The sequence below is a fragment of the Schistocerca cancellata genome, chromosome 2 (assembly GCF_023864275.1).
Source record: "Schistocerca cancellata isolate TAMUIC-IGC-003103 chromosome 2, iqSchCanc2.1, whole genome shotgun sequence".
NCBI classification, from domain to species: domain Eukaryota; kingdom Metazoa; phylum Arthropoda; class Insecta; order Orthoptera; family Acrididae; genus Schistocerca; species Schistocerca cancellata.
This window is the reverse complement of record NC_064627.1, coordinates 786,281,326-786,297,416: the sequence shown is the minus strand read 5'-3', so window position 1 is coordinate 786,297,416 and position 16,091 is coordinate 786,281,326. Positions and strand designations below refer to the sequence as shown.

At 39.3% G+C, this 16,091-nt stretch overlaps 1 protein-coding gene across 1 annotated transcript in view; it reads left to right on the top strand.

Annotated features, from left to right (window-relative positions):
- Positions 1–16,091, top strand: part of LOC126162644 (dihydrolipoyllysine-residue acetyltransferase component of pyruvate dehydrogenase complex, mitochondrial) — a 73,775-nt gene that overhangs the window by 46,898 nt on the left and 10,786 nt on the right. The window contains exons 6-7 of the mRNA XM_049919281.1: positions 66–259; positions 13,779–13,941. Coding sequence (XP_049775238.1) covers positions 66–259; positions 13,779–13,941 — 357 coding nt within the window. The remainder of the gene's footprint in view (positions 1–65; positions 260–13,778; positions 13,942–16,091) is intronic.

Genomic DNA, 16,091 nt, shown 5'->3' with positions numbered 1-16,091 from the left:
ATGAACCTTAGTTTCAGACAAGTGATCCAGTTTGATTAACCGAGTTCTTTGTTTCTTTCTTTTAGACAATTCCTCATTATTACCTGTCCCTGGATGTTGAATTGGACCAAGTCCTTAAGCTTCGTAAGCAGTTCAACGCGTTACTAGAAAAGGATAAAATTAAACTAAGTATAAATGATTTTGTAATCAAAGCAGCTGCACTGGCTTGCAAAAAGGTTCCAGAAGCAAACTCTTCATGGATGGACACAGTCATCAGAGAGTAAGTTTAACATTGAGTACAATTTTTTATCTTGTGGGATACACAGTTCAGGCACTTTTGAAACATAGATAAATTAAATAGTTATTGCACCTATTCTTGGAGTTATTAGGAGTTACTTGGTTTCCTCGCAGTCTAATTTAGGCATCTGTGTTACTAAATGATTAGCCCAGTACCAGGTACCGGTTGCAAATTGCCTATCTAACAGCCATGGGCGCTAAAATTTGATTTTCAATATTTCATGTAAAAATTGACCGAATTTAAAAATTTAAAATTCTATCATAATTTACACATTACAAGGCACACTCCTATATTAAAAATTTAACACAACAACTCAAGTATTACAGTTAGAAACTGTATTGTTGATCTTGAGATTACGTAACAGGGAAAAAGTTCATCGCTTACTACATTTTCAGTGTTCATGCAGTAAGACTTCAGTAGCAGACATTGTGTTTTAGATTATTACTTTCTTTGCTACCAACTCTATTTGCAACACACTTTGTAGACAGTATCCCCATATACCACTGATTGTACCTGCAAAATTATATCATTGTGTGACTTAAAGTTCAGGAGATGTGACATCATAAACATTTAAATGCTGGAAAAACTAGCTTTCATTTAAAATGGAGTGCAAATTATCCCGACTATATTCATCCACCATTTCATGAAGAGAACGCTTAACCAACTGCCAGCAAAGTTTAAGGATAATTTGAAACCTTTTCCAAACTTTTTTTCACTTAAATGCATAATGTCATGTATTTAACACATTAACTCAGTTGTAAAGTAAACAAGCACTTCAAGCTGTTTTATACGTAGGAGTTCAGTTCTTTAAAAGTTCGAGGGTTTACTAATATACACTAATTGTCCAGTTCTCTAAAATATGTTTCTTTCTTGACAATGACCACCTAATTTGAGCAGAATTTTTTACCTACAAGCCATTTATTCAGAGTTGGAAACAAGGAGGAATTGGATGGAGACATATAGGCAGATACAAGAGATGCAGAAGCAATATCTAACACAATTCATGCAATTTTGCAGCAAAAACTCCAGATCAATGTGCTGACCATTGTCGAGATGAAATAATAATTTCTTCTTCACCGGATGTGATGTTTCATTCATACCTTGTCAAAGTGGGCTTAATCTTACTGTGACAACATTAAAAAAAAGTCTGAAGGAAAAGTAAATTCTGTTTTAACTTCCTGTTTATGATGAGGTGATACATGATTAGAGACAGAGCACAAGCTCAGATTGAGGAAGGAAATTGGCAGTGCCCACTTGGAAGGGGAATACTTGAATCCATTTCTAACGCCTTCACTGCTCTAAGAAGGCTGCGTATAACCCCTTCATGTCCCCAAAAATTTTTTGCCCTAGCTTTGTGGCCAGTGGAACTGCCGTCACCTTTTCTGAAGCAGATTCATGAGAGAGTGTTCAAGTATCACTTACATGGCCCCAACTCCCAACTCATCTCTAAATTTTAAAGCTGCGCCCATTGTGCTAAAAACTGTCTATCGGTAACTTTACACACAAGAAACTGTCATTTCTGTTGATACACCTAGCCTTTGCTACTTCGTGCATGTGGGATTGATTGTGGGAATCGTGTAGCAGACTTTTATCATTGCTTTCTTTGGTAAGCATATCTGCTGGGAATCCTGAATGATTGTTATTAAAAGTGAATGTTCAGTTATGTTTAAATGTGTAATTGTTGTCATTTATGATGAAGGGCCTGTGCAAACAGCATCAAATTTTACTTTTACCTTGTCATGCATTTTCCTATTCACAAGCAATAATTGATTTGCTGAACACAATTGCACTTTTCTTACCTCATTATTAACCAAGCAGCACAACATATTGAAAGGGCTGACAGATCCAAACTGTCCTACGAATCAGGGTTGTTTGTGTTTGTGTCATCAAGCAGATGTTGACACATGATGGTAACAGCAACTGCTGTTAGCAACCGCTTTCTTTAAGCACAGTTCTTTATTTGCTTGCCCTCTTACATGTAATACAGTAAGTGGGATATCAGATGTGCGACCCCTCTGTATCCCTGTCTCCCCTCACTCCCTTTTTCCCCCGGATTCTCTTCCAGTAAAAGCTGAATTACAATCAGTTTCTTATTTATGTACCTATCTCTGCTTTGTGTATCCACTAAATACTATATGGTTTTCTTTGGTCATTCCATTGTTGTTCTCAAGCATTTATTTTCTGTTAGCATACAGTTTCATTCAGATATAAATTTGTAAATTGTATACATTTATTTATTGGATACTGCGGGCAGTTTCCAGAAATCTGACATTGATTTGTGATGGATATCTTCATAATCTTGTTGGCAGAAAAGTTGTGGAAATTCCAGTCTTTCAAATTAACATGGTGTAAATGATGTAAGAAACATATTTTATATTTTGGTGCTAGAACTGTACTTTTCATCATTGTCAGTTCACTGATATATTTTTGACAGTTTGCCGTCAATTCACTGTACAAGGTGTGTGAGAAAAGTAAAGGGACTGACAACATACAACGGATCTGGCAATGCTATATTGTTCTACTTGTGTAGATCGGTGTGTTCATCCCTTCCAGATACTCAGCATTTCGGCTTCAAACAGCCATCACGTTGTACTTGAGGGCAGTGAAGTTGTGTTTTTGCTGTGTGTTGTGAAAATGGAACATCGGAATTTAGAGCAACATTGTATCATCAAGTTTTCCAGATTTCCATAAAGCATTTGACACGGTTCCACACTGCCAACTGTTACTGAAGATAAAAGCATACAGATCTCAGGGAGGTCAAGAACAGAACTGGTCTTATCTAAGCTTCAGATTATGCTATATGGCCTTTGTAGAGAAAAAAAGGAAAAAAATCTAATACTGCATATTTTAATATGGATATCACTTTTGATAGTCACTGTGCTTAAAGATTAACTGACGTGGTAAAGAAACATGGTTTCAAATTGAATTTCTTTGCATCTACCAGGGACAATTGTTAGTGAGCAATCTGTATTAGCAGTGTTCTAACTGATTATTTATATGAAGATGTGTGTAAATTTTGTCTCGAATCATGTATTTGAGTTCATTGTGCATTGTTCATTGAGTTGCCACATACAGACAGAGACATTTCAAGTGTAAAAACCCTATGATAAGGACCTTTAGCAAAGGAAACAGGCTAATATTTAGTAAAAAGCTAAAAGAGAAAAAATGGTCATTTGATCCTTGTAACTCAAGTGATGAAAACTTTGAGAAATTCCTAAATAGTTTCCTTGGTGTTTTTAATGAAACATCTTCACTTAGACTCTGCAGCAATAAAGTGAAAATAAATTAAAGTGGGATTCTCAGAACAGGAAAAGGCAACTGCACAGAGAATTAAAATATAATAAAGATATTGATTTCATTGAATATTTTATATGCTAAAAACTACAGGGTGATTCAAAAAGAATACCACAACTTTAGGAATTTAAAACTCTGCAACGACAAAAGGCAGAGCTAAGCACTATCTGTCGGCGAATTAAGGGAGCTATAAAGTTTCATTTTGTTGTACATTTGTTCGCTTGAGGCACTGTTGACTAGGCGTCAGCGTCAGTTGATGCTAAGATGGCGACCGCTCAACAGAAAGCTTTTTGTGTTATTGAGTACGGCAGAAGTGAATCGACGACAGTTGTTCAGCGTGCATTTCGAACGAAGTATGGTGTTAAACCTCCTGATAGGTGGTGTATTAAACGTTGGTATAAACAGTTTACAGAGAATGGGTGTATGTGCAAAGGGAAAAGTTCTGGACGGCCGAGAACGAGTGATGAAAATGTAGCACGCATCCAGCAAGCATTTGTTCGCAGCCCAGGAAAATCGACTCGCAGAGCTAGCAGAGAGCTGCAAATTCCACAATCAACTGTATCTGTCCGTAACTACCTGAACGTCAACTACCCGAGGCGATGGATTGGCCGCCAGGTAGCCCGTGACAGAGCACTTCATCACTGGCCTCCAAGAAGCCCTGATCTTATCCCCTGCGATTTTTTGTTATGGGGGTATGTTAAGGATATGGTGTTTCGGCCACCTCTCCCAGCCACCATTGATGATTTGAAACGAGAAATAACAGCAGCTATCCAAACTGTTACGCCTGATATGCTACAGAGAGTGTGGAACAAGTTGGAGTATCGGGTTGATATTGCTCGAGTGTCTGGAGGGGGCCATATTGAACATCTCTGAACTTGTTTTTGAGTGAAAAAAAACCTTTTTAAATACTCTTTGTAATGATGTATAACAGAAGGTTATATTATGTTTCTTTCATTAAATACACATTTTTAAAGTTGTGGTATTCTTTTTGAATCACCCTGTATATTGAAAAGAGTTGTCAAGGCAGCAAAATAATTGAGAAGTAACAGGATAATGTTAAACCATAAAAATAAAACAAAGGGTGTATGGTCTGTCATTGCATCTGAGTTGGGTGTTAAAGCTTATAACCAAGAAATTTCAAAAAATAACATTGAAGGAAACACTACTGTTAGTCCGACTCAAATACCACAGTAATTTAATGGATTCTTTATAAATTTAGCAAAGTCTGATGTAAATGTAACAGATCATCACAACAAAATAAATCCCTTTGGCCTAAATGAAACCTCTGAACTCTTCAGAAAAATTGTAAAAGTTTCTGTGAAGGATGTAGAAAGTGCAATCCTAGTATTAAAAGAAAATCGGAAGGTGGGAATGGGATACCCACAAAGTTATTAAAGCAGTATACAACAGGATTGCAAAGCCACTAGCTCAAATAATAAATCGGTGTTTTGAAGAGGTACTGAAATATGCTGAAGTCAAACCACTCTTAAAAAATGGATCAAGAGAGATCATAGGAAATTGTCATGTCTCGATTCTCCCAGTCATATCTAAAATATTTGAAAAGGTTGCTGGTACCCAAATCCAAAACTTCATTGCAAAATATTCTGTAATTCTAAACAATCAGTTTGGTTTTCAACAAGGGAAAAACATCATAGATGCAGTGAACAGTGTCATTGAGAAAATAAATCATTACACAATTTTCTGCAGCCTTACAAAGGTGTTTAATACTGTAAATCATGCACTGCTTGTTTACAAACTTGAAAAGTATGGCATTAGGGACAGCGCTTAAATCCTGCTTATCAAACAGAAAGCAAAGAGTTATCATCTTTTTAAATATGGGGCAAATTATTATTCTGGCTGGAAAAAAAATCTCAGTTCCAGTCATATTTCTCATATATGTAAATGACTGACCATTAAATATCAGCTCCCTGTTTGCCCAGAGACATCAATACATGGGAATGAAAATTTATAACAAATTAGAAGGGAACAGGTTAATGCAGATGAATTTTGGTCCACATAAAAGAAAGCTATATGAGAGGTTGTTGTTGTTGTCTTCTTCAGTCCTGAGACTGGTTTGATGCAGCTCTCCATGCTACTTTATCCTGTGCAAGCTTCTTCATCTCCCAGTACTTACTGCAACCTACAATCTTCTGAATCTGCTTAGTGTATTCATCTCTTGATCTCCCTCTACGATTTTTACCCTCTACGCTGCCCTCCAATGCTAAATTTGTGATCCCTTGATGCCTCAGAACATGTCCTACCAACCGATCCCTTATTCTTGTCAAGTTGTGCCACAAGCTCCTCTTCTCCCCAATCCTATTCAATACCTCCTCATTAGTTACGTGATCTACCCATTTAATCTTCAGCATTCTTCTGTAGCACCACATTTCAAAAGCTTCTATTCTCTTCTTGTCCAAACTATTTATCATCCTTGTCTCACTTCCATACATGGCTACACTCCATACAAATACTTTCAGAAACGACTTCCTGACAATTAAATCTATACTTGATGTTAACAAATTTCTCTTCTTCAGAAACGCTTTCCTTTCCACTGCCAGTCTACATTTTATATCCTCTCTACTTCGACCATCATCAGTTATTTTGCTCCCCAAATAGCAAAACTCCTTTACTACTTTAAGTGTCTCATTTCCTAATCTAATTCCCTCAGCATCACCCGACTTAATTTGACTACATTCCATTGTCCTCGTCTTGCTTTTGTTGATGCTCATCTTATATCCTCCTTTCAAGACACTGTCCATTCCGTTCAACTGCTCTTCCAGGTCCTTTGCTGTCTCTGACACAATTACAATGTCATCGGCGAACCTCAAAGTTTTTATTTCTTCTCCATGGATTTTAATACCTATTCCTAATTTTTCTTTTGTTTCCTTTACTGCTTGCTCGATATACAGATTGAATAACATCGGGGAGAGGCTACAACCCTGTCTCACTCCCTTCCCAACCACTGCTTCCCTTTCATGTCCCTCGACTCATAACTGCCATCTGGTTTCTGTACAAATTGTAAATAGCCTTTCGCTCCCTGTATTTTACCCCTGCCACCTTCAAGTTTGCCTTTCCTTAATCTTTCTTCTAAGATAAGTCGTAAGGTGATTATTGCCTCACGTGTTCCAATATTTCTACGGAATCCAAACTGATCTTCCCCGAGGTCGGCTTCTACCAGTTTTCCTCTTGTCTGAAAAGAACTCGTGTTAGTATTTCGCATCCGTGGCTTATTAAACTGATAGTTTGGTAATTTTCACATCTGTCAACACCTGCTTTCTTTGGGATTGGAATTATTATATTCTTCTTGCAATCTGAGGGTATTTCGCCTGTCTCATAAATCTTGCACACCAGATGGTAGAGTTTTGTCAGGACTGGCTCTCCCAAGGCTGTCAGTAGTTCTAATGGAATGTTGTCTACTCCGGGGGCCTTGTTTTGACTCAGGTCTTTCAGTGCTCTGTCAAACTCTTCACGCAGTATCATATCTCCCATTTCATCTTCATCTACATCCTCTTCCATTTCCATAATATTGTCCTCAACAACATCGCCCCTGTATAGGCCCTCTATATACTCATTCCACCTTTGTGCTTTCTCTTCTTTGCTTAGAACTGGGTTTCCATCTGAGCTCTTGAAATTCATACAAGTGGTTCTCTTTTCTCCAAAGGTCTCTTTAATTTTCCTGTAGGCAGTATCTATCTTACCCCCTAGTGAGATAAGCCTCTACATCCTTACATTTGTCCTCTAGCCATCCCTGCTTAGCCATTTTGCACTTCCTGACGATCTCATTTTCCAGACGTTTGTATTCCTTTTTGCCTGCTTCGTTTACTGCATTTTTATATTTTCTCCTTTCATCAATTAAATTCAATATTTCTACTGTTACCCAAGGGTTTCTACTAGCCCTTGTCTTTTTACCTACTTGATCCTCTGCTGCCTTCACTATTTCATCCCTCAGAGCTACCCATTCTTCTTCTACTGTATTTCTGTCCCCAATTCGTGTCAATTGTTCCCTTATGCTCTCCCTGAAACTCTGTACAACCTCTGGTTTCTTCAGTTTATCCAGGTCCCACCTCCTTAAATTCCCACCTTTTTTCAGTTTCTTCAGTTTTAATCTACAGTTCATAACCAATAGATTGTGGTCAGAGTCCACATCTGCCCTTGAAAATGTATTACAATTTAAAACCTGGTTCCTAAATCTCTGTTTTACCACTATATAATCTATCTGAAATCTGTCAGTATCTCCAGGCTTCTTCCATGTATACAACCTTCTTTTATGATTCTTGAACCAAGTGTTAGCTATGATTAAGTTGTGCTCTGTGCAAAATTCTACCAGGCGGCTTCCTCTTTCATTTCTTACCCCCAATCCATATTCACCTACTACGTTTCCTTCTCTCCCTTTTCCTACTACCGAATTCCAGTCACCCATGACTATTAAATTTTCGTCTCCCTTCACTACCTGAATAATTTCTTTTCTCATCATACTTTTCGTCAATTTCTTCTTCATCTGCAGAGCTAGTTTGCATATAAACTTGTACTACTGTAGTAGGCGTGGGCTTTGTGTCTATCGTGGCCACAATAATGCATTCATTATGCTGTTTGTAGTAGTTTACCCGCACTCCTATTTTTTATTCGTTATTAAACCTACTCCTGCATTACCCCTATTTGCTTTTGTATTTATAACCCTGTATTCACCTGACCAAAAATCTTGTTCCTCCTGCCACCGAACTTCACGAATTCCCACTATATCTAACTTTACCCTGTCCATTTCCGTTTTTAAATTTTCTAACCTACCTGCCCGATTAAGGGATCTGACATTCCAGACTCCAATCCATAGAACGCTAGTTTTCTTTCTCCTGATAACAACGTCCTCTTGAGTAGTCCCTGCTCGGAGATCCAAATGGGGGCCTATTTTACCTCCGGAATATTTTACCCAAGAGGACGCCATCATCATTTAACCATACAGTAAAGCTGCATGCCCTCGGGAAAGAGAGGCCCGTGGTGCCGCATGATGGGTGGCACACTGCGGGCAGGCTGTCACAGTGCACGTGATCTCATTGTCAATACCTGTCCGAAACACATGATGGTGGGCCAGCAATTTTGTATGAGAAACACCACAATTACCAAGTTGGAAAAGGTGCATGATATCTTGCTGCAGCACAGATGGTATCACAGTCCTGGGCACCAATGCTGCAGTAGCTAATACTAACATACCATCAAGAACTGAGAGGTGATGGAAGATAGCATAATAATTACACAAAGGATCTGCTGCTCAGCCAACCGTGATAGACAAATTGAACAACCTGACACAAGACAGGATCGGCAGCCAAAATCTGAGAACTGATAATGGCAAAAACTATCCATGATGTTTTGGGCTTTGACATCTAAATGGAAATGCAACTGTTCATTCTGATTAAATGCTGGACCATGGCCACTCGAAAAAGAGTATCCACATTAGCATGTTGTGTTGTGGGTCAGAAATGAATCTCATAGCTACAGCATGACAAAAGCAGAGTCCAACGTTGCAGGTGATGGGCCACTTTCTGATAAAGATGCCAAAGTATTGGAAAGAGGAACTAGAGGTATATGATGAGTAACCAGATTAAACTTACAACCATATAGGAAAAAAATCATTTTTTAGTTTGTACACCATAGAAAAGCTTCTCTTTCTATCCACAAGTAGCACTGTTGCGCCTGACTCAGAATTTTGGAAGTGTATACAGTAGGGAATTCCGAACTGTCCATATATTTGCGCACAAGAATGGCCCTAAGGCCGTATTGGGAGGCTTCTGTGGCCAAAACAAAGTGCTGGCATGTTTGGAAGATAGCCAAGCAAGGTTCCAAGTGTAAGTTCGACTTTCAGAGAGTAAAAGAACGCTTGCAGGCAGGTGACTAGTGAAAAGAAACATCTTTATTTAAGAGAGCATGAAGTGGCTGTGCCAATGTGGTTGCAGCAGGAAGTAGTTTATGGTAGTAAGCAATCTTTCCAAGAAATGCTTGCAACTCAACATTGATAGGACATGGAAAAGCCATAATGTCACTGATATGCTGACATAAAGGCTTGACACTGGCATTTGAGGCTGCAAAAGCGATATTGATGATAGACGAATGAAAAAATTGTGATTTGTCCAAGTACATTTCAAACCAGCAGCCTTTAGCATTGTGAACAAGACACAAAGGTTCTGCAAATGTTGATCTGTTGAGGAATTGTAGACCACAATATCATCCAACTAGTTAATGCACCCTGGCATGGAGGCTGTGAGTTTCTCCAAAAATCGTTGGAAAATGGCAGGGGTGCTAGCCACACCAAGTGGCGTGTGCTGGTGTTGGTGTAACCTAAGGGGGTTTTCTCTGTGATGATATGTTTGTAATCATCCAGAAGCAGATGTAAGTAGGCTTATGATAAGTATATTTTGAAAAACTATTTTCCCTCAGAAAGCTGTGCCCCCAAAAGTTTTGAAGGCGTCTAACCCAAATGAGTTTCCACTGTTGGCATAATCCACAAAGAAAAAGGTCAAAAGCCAAACAGCTGCACTATGGCAGTAGATAACTGTCCCAGTATAGGTATTTGTTGTTGGTTGAGACTCGCCAAACATTGATATACAGGGGACAATGCCAGTGATCAAAGATCCACATAGGTTTGGGAATTTAACAAAGTCACTGCTGCACCCTTGTCCACTTGCATTTTTAGCATCTTGTCCATTGCGTGTATGTTATTGTAGAGTTTGTTTGCAGCTACCATCACTTGGGAAACAGTATTTACATCCATGTTCATGTCTGGTGAAGCAGGATAAGAGTTGTGGTGGTTTTTTTTAAAACCAGTTGAATGTCGCCAACAAATGCTTTGTGCAGGTGGCCTACTCAAAACAATAAGGGCACGATGGAAGGGGAGCACATAACTGCTTTTGTGATGCAGACTGCTGCTGCTACTGCTTAGCACAGTGCTTCCCCATGTGGTATGGAGGATGCAATTGCAGGGGTACGATATAGTCTTCTCCCCGTGAGCAAACCAACGACAGCTGAGGGAAGAGAAACCAACAGCGGCTGCTTCACACTGTGCTTCTATCTGATTTTCTACTGCCCTAGACTGAGCAATGTTCAGAACATCTCTGAGAGATGGGTTTTCACATTGTAAACCACATTCACAAACTTCTCTATCACGGGCCAGGCATATTATAGCAGCACGAGCCATCGAACCAGAGCTTGAATCCCTGTGGGCCTCGGTAACAAACTAGCAGTGACAGCTAAGCCCACGAAGTTTCACTGCCCAAGCTCTGTAAATGGTAGAACTCAACACTATCAGCAATAACATGAGTATATTTGCAATGATAAGTACAGAACAAGAGAGAGATTGTTAGATTCCTGAAGAGGAACAGGCTGACACAAAAGGTGATAAACATGAGGAGAAGTCTTTGACAGAAATAAAGACTTACAAAAATTAGGTTTTGCTACTCCAGAAGCTTGAAAATGTTGCTGAAGGTGTTTTTCACGTGTGTCCCAATCTTTCGCAGAATCATCATGCGGAGGAAATGGTGGAGGTTGTGTCAGTGATAGTGGAACCTGGCGCGTCAATGAGGCTGGCAAATTGTTCAGTGCCACAGAGAGAGCCTGCTGCTTCTGCTGCTGCTGCTCAATGAAAGCTCACTACTCTTCAAGAAGAGATTGATGAACTTCTTCCACTGACATGTTGGCTGTATACCAAACTAAAGAAACAAAACATGCAGAGTAGAATACTGCACTCATCTCAAAGTACGTTATAACATTATACAGACACAATGTCAGAAGTAAAAGAACCAAGTTTTATTATGCTTCCACATAAAGAGATCCACAATAACACTGAATAAAGTATAGAAAAGTAAGAAGTCTCCATAATGGTAGAATATTTCATATGCAGTCTCATATGTGAGCATACAACAAAAGCAAGTAACATAAGTGAAGCTGAGGGTCCAATGCACTGGGTTTACATGGGATGGTACATGGTAAATTGCCTTTTTAGAATTCACATTCTGGTGGCACTTTTGGTCAAATAGAGGGTAGAGTGGGTGTGGTTTATAGTGACCGATGGGAGGTTTGTATTCAATTTTTGTTAAATTGCAATGATCCAGTGGACACGTGAGGAGTGCTCATTTTGTGTTGAAGTGTGTTTCTCGAACTCTCACTCGATCATTGAAGTGCAGCGTGCTTTTTGTTTGTGATTTGCAGTACCCCCACGCAGACGTATTCCTGAATGGCAATCCCTTTTAAATTGGGTAAACGCATTCTGAACAACAGAGAATATGTCATCTGTATGGAGAGGACCTGAGAGAAGTGTTACAACACGACAAAATGTTGAACAAGTTAGAGCAGCAGAACTGCAATCTCCAAAACACTCAGCACGGAAACATGCACTTGCTCTAGGCATTTCAGGATGTTCTCTCCATTGGATTCTTCACAATGAACTGAATTTTCACCCGAATAAAATGTGCGTTGTCAATCAGTTGTCAGTACAGGATTGTGTAACACGAAGAACATTTGTGAAGACATGCTTGCAACCATATCCCGTGATGCAGATATGTTCTTTTCTGATGAGGCAATTTTTCCCTTCAGTGGGTGTGCAAACAAACAGAATATGCAGTACTGGAGCAACACGAACCCCAAGCAAATGCACCAGAGTTCCCTGTTCTCAGACTGCATCACTATGTGGTGCGCCATATCACAAGTAGGGATCATTGGCCCTTACCTTTGCCAGGAAAATTATCGTGCTGTAACTGTGAATTCGGATCATTACTTAACTATGCTGCAAGAGTTTTTCCAGCCAGCACTCGAGGCAATGCAATTACAGGATAGCTGGTTTCAATGAGACGGTGCCACTGCACACACAGTGAGCATTACCCTGAATTTTTTGAGGCAAACGTTTGCTTATATCTCTTGTATGGGGGATCTCGACTGGCCCGCACAATCACCGGGCATAGTCCTATGCAGTTTTTTTCTTTGGGTTTACCTGAAGTCAGATGGGTATTGCAACCGTCCCAATACCCTGGAAGACCTACAGAACAATATTGAGGCTGAAATTGCAAGAATACCAGAAGATATGCTTGAAAGAGTGCATGAGAATTTCAGAAAAAGACTGCAGCAGTGTGAGGATTGTGAATATAGATATTTCCCAAATATACTGTGTTTGAACCATATAATTAAAAACTTCCATTATTGTCCAGTATGAGAAAAATAAAAATGTAAGTTTCTAAGTGATCATTATTTTTTTATTTCATTCCCATATCAGCAATTTACTGCATTCCACCCTGTTTTGGGCCATTGTGTACACGGTGCAGCACTTTCCATTCCATCTGTCCCATTTGCGAGGCAACTGCTCTAGGCCAACTGAAAAGATTCTTGTATCGTGTGTTGTTTAAGCGCTCTCACATTATAGGGTTACAGCAATGACAGACCTATGGGGATCATTCCTTATCAAGAGCACAAGGTTTTTGCTGGCACAAATCATTTTTGGAAGGCCAAGAACACATTGAGGAAGCACCTCTCAGGGAAACCTTGTTTCAAAAATTGATGAAAACATCGAACATGTGCATGCTCTTTTGAGATCTGACCTTATTTGTTCTTGCAGGACAAACTGTCAACCATGTGTTTTACAAAGATGTACTTGAAAGACTCAGGAAAAGGGTGATTCGAGTGAGACCAGACGTTGCAGACAAGAGGATGCTGCATCCTGACAATGCCCTACATCACAAGGCCACTTTCACCACAAAATGTTTGAGCTAAAAAGGCATTCCTGTTGTTCCATACCCTCCCACATATTCACTGATTTGATGCTTTTTGAAGCTTTTCTCTTCTTGAAATTGAAAAATTTGTTAAAAGCACGTCATTTTGGGACCCTGGAGAACACTCAAAAGAATGTGACCGACATGTCAAAGTTTCTACCAGTTGAAGCGTTTCAGTGCTGCTGCTACTACAACTGTGGACGATGACTCTGCCAGTGTGTAGCTGTCAAAGGGAATTAATTTGAAAGGGACAGTATTGTTGTTTGAAAAAAAAAATTAAAGCTTTGGTAGATAAAAAATTAGTCTCATTACTTTTCTTACACATGTCATATGTGTACAGTTGACTTTTGTGACTGTGTAGCTCATTGTCTGTTCCTCCCACATCTAAAATTGATATTTATCTTGTCAAGCATTCTGCACCAGTTACATAAAAAATATAAAAAGGAGTATATTTAATGTTACAGATTTCATTCTGTGGACATAAGTGTAGCAGTAGCCACAGACAAAGGATTGATAACACCAATTGTATTTGAAGCAGATAAGAAAGGCTTGATTCTTATAAGTCAGGATGTGAAGACACTTGCAGCAAAAGCCAGGGAAGGGAAATTGCAGCCTCATGAATTTCAGGTATGTATATGATCTTAGTGAAAAACATTGCAGCTGTGTGATCTGTGTGCGAATTTCATTATTTAATCTTAGACTTGCAGTTGTCAAGATTCAGAATAGGAAGGGGAATGTATGCAGGCAGTCTTTGTAGTAATAGGAAAATACTGAATGACGTGAGACAGCATTACTTATCAAAACACAATGCAGTTCGTGGACAATCTTTGAAAGATTATTGAAGAGTGGAGTAAAGGGAACGCAGTAAAATGGTGAATTAACAAAGGATAATAGTTTGTGAATTGGTAGTCTGATGTAAATTGAGAATTCTGGATGAAATACAAATATTTAACCTAAGTTGTACGTAGGCACAACAAAAAGACTGTCAGTAAGTAAGCTTTTGACTAAAAAGACCATTGGGAAAAAAAACACACACACACACACACACACACACACACACACACACACACACGCACACACAGTGTCTGGCTGCTGAGGTCAGCTGTCAGCGGCGTGTGTGTGTGTGTGTGTGTGTGTGTGTGTGTGTGTGTGTGTGTGTGTGTGTGGGCGCGCGCGCATGTTTTTTATTTCCAAAAAAGGGGCCTTTTTTAGCTGAATGCTTACTTGCTAACAGTCTTTCTGTTCTGCCTATCTGCAACTCAGCATCTCTGCTATATGATGAGCACCAGTTATTTGTTTCATAATATTGTCATTATTCCATCCTGGGTTTCCATTGTTTAATACTTAACCTGAATAGTTATTGGGCTGCCACATCACAGGGTGGAAAAGAAGACTGACCATGACGAAGCCAAAGTCATATAAAGATTACAAAAATTGAATAAGTAAATTGCAGCAAGTATACAAAAACCAGAGGGGGTGTAACCTTAGTCAGGAGTCTGCAGTGGGGCACCAAGTCAAACGCTTTCCGGAAGTCAAGGAATATGGCATCCGTCTGATACCCTTCATCCATGGTTCGCAAGATATCATGTGAAAAAAGGGCGAGTTGCGTTTCCCAGGAACGATGCTTTCTAAAGCCGTGCTGATGCATGGACAGCTAAGTGCTACATTTGAGGTGTCACAAAAAGAGAGAGAAAAGATGGAGACGATGAGACTATTCTGGTACTAAAAAGGAGTTTCAGATTCTTGCTGACTCAGGAAACTGGGGTGGACACTAATGACTTAACTTCATTAAATCAGCAAAATGCTAATTCGGTTTTGAAGTGATGAATTCAACAAATTTCTTATGTATGGGGACCTGGACCTGAAAAATTCACATTTGCAATGAGTATAAATACAAGTTCTGTTGCAAAATGAGATTTTAGGTAATAAATGTCATTTCATGCAGATTTGTATTCAGATGAACGATTTTATCACAAATAGTTTGTAAATAGCTTTGTTTTCTGCTTATAAATATTCAAAAGTAACAATTTTTTTGCTACTGATAGCAAAAGAACATGTTTGCAGAATAAAAGGCACACTCGTGCACAAATACAGTGACAAGTATGCTCATAAGGTATGCTCTGGTCCCACATCAAACATTCAGTGGTTGAATGCTCACTGTAAGATGCACACTGCATATGATAACGTAGGACTCAGCCATGGGCCTAACATCTTTTAACAAAGAAACTCATGTATATTTGCCAGCTAAAGTTGATACTCTGCAAAACTATGGACACTTTAATGTGGCTGGTTTAGATGCAGGGGTGTTGCGTAATATGGGTCCATAAGATACCAGTGGATGTTGGGCCTCAGCTAAGTTCTTTACAGTGCTGCCAACATTAGCAAGCAGTTGCATAGTAGCTGTTAACAAATGCTTTGTGCACTCCTCTTTGCTTTTCTTTGTGTGTTATTCATTGCATCCCTTTTTATATATAAAAAAAAAAAAAAAAAAAAAAACCACACAGAACATGGATATCTGCTGGCTGCCCTATGAGAGGAAGGCAGTGTTTGTTCCCCCGCTCAGCAGTTCCACCTCTCAAGCTACTGGTTTTCTCATTTGTTTATACTCATGACTATTTGGTATGTTTTTGTGTCTGCAATATAGCAACCATGCTGAGCATCCCTGTACAGCAAGGATGGTATTATTTTCGATTGTACTTCCAGCCTTCAGTACGTCATTGCTGCTATATGTTCTGTTGTCAAGTATGGGTTGCATGGTCCATGAGAGGGCTCTGTGG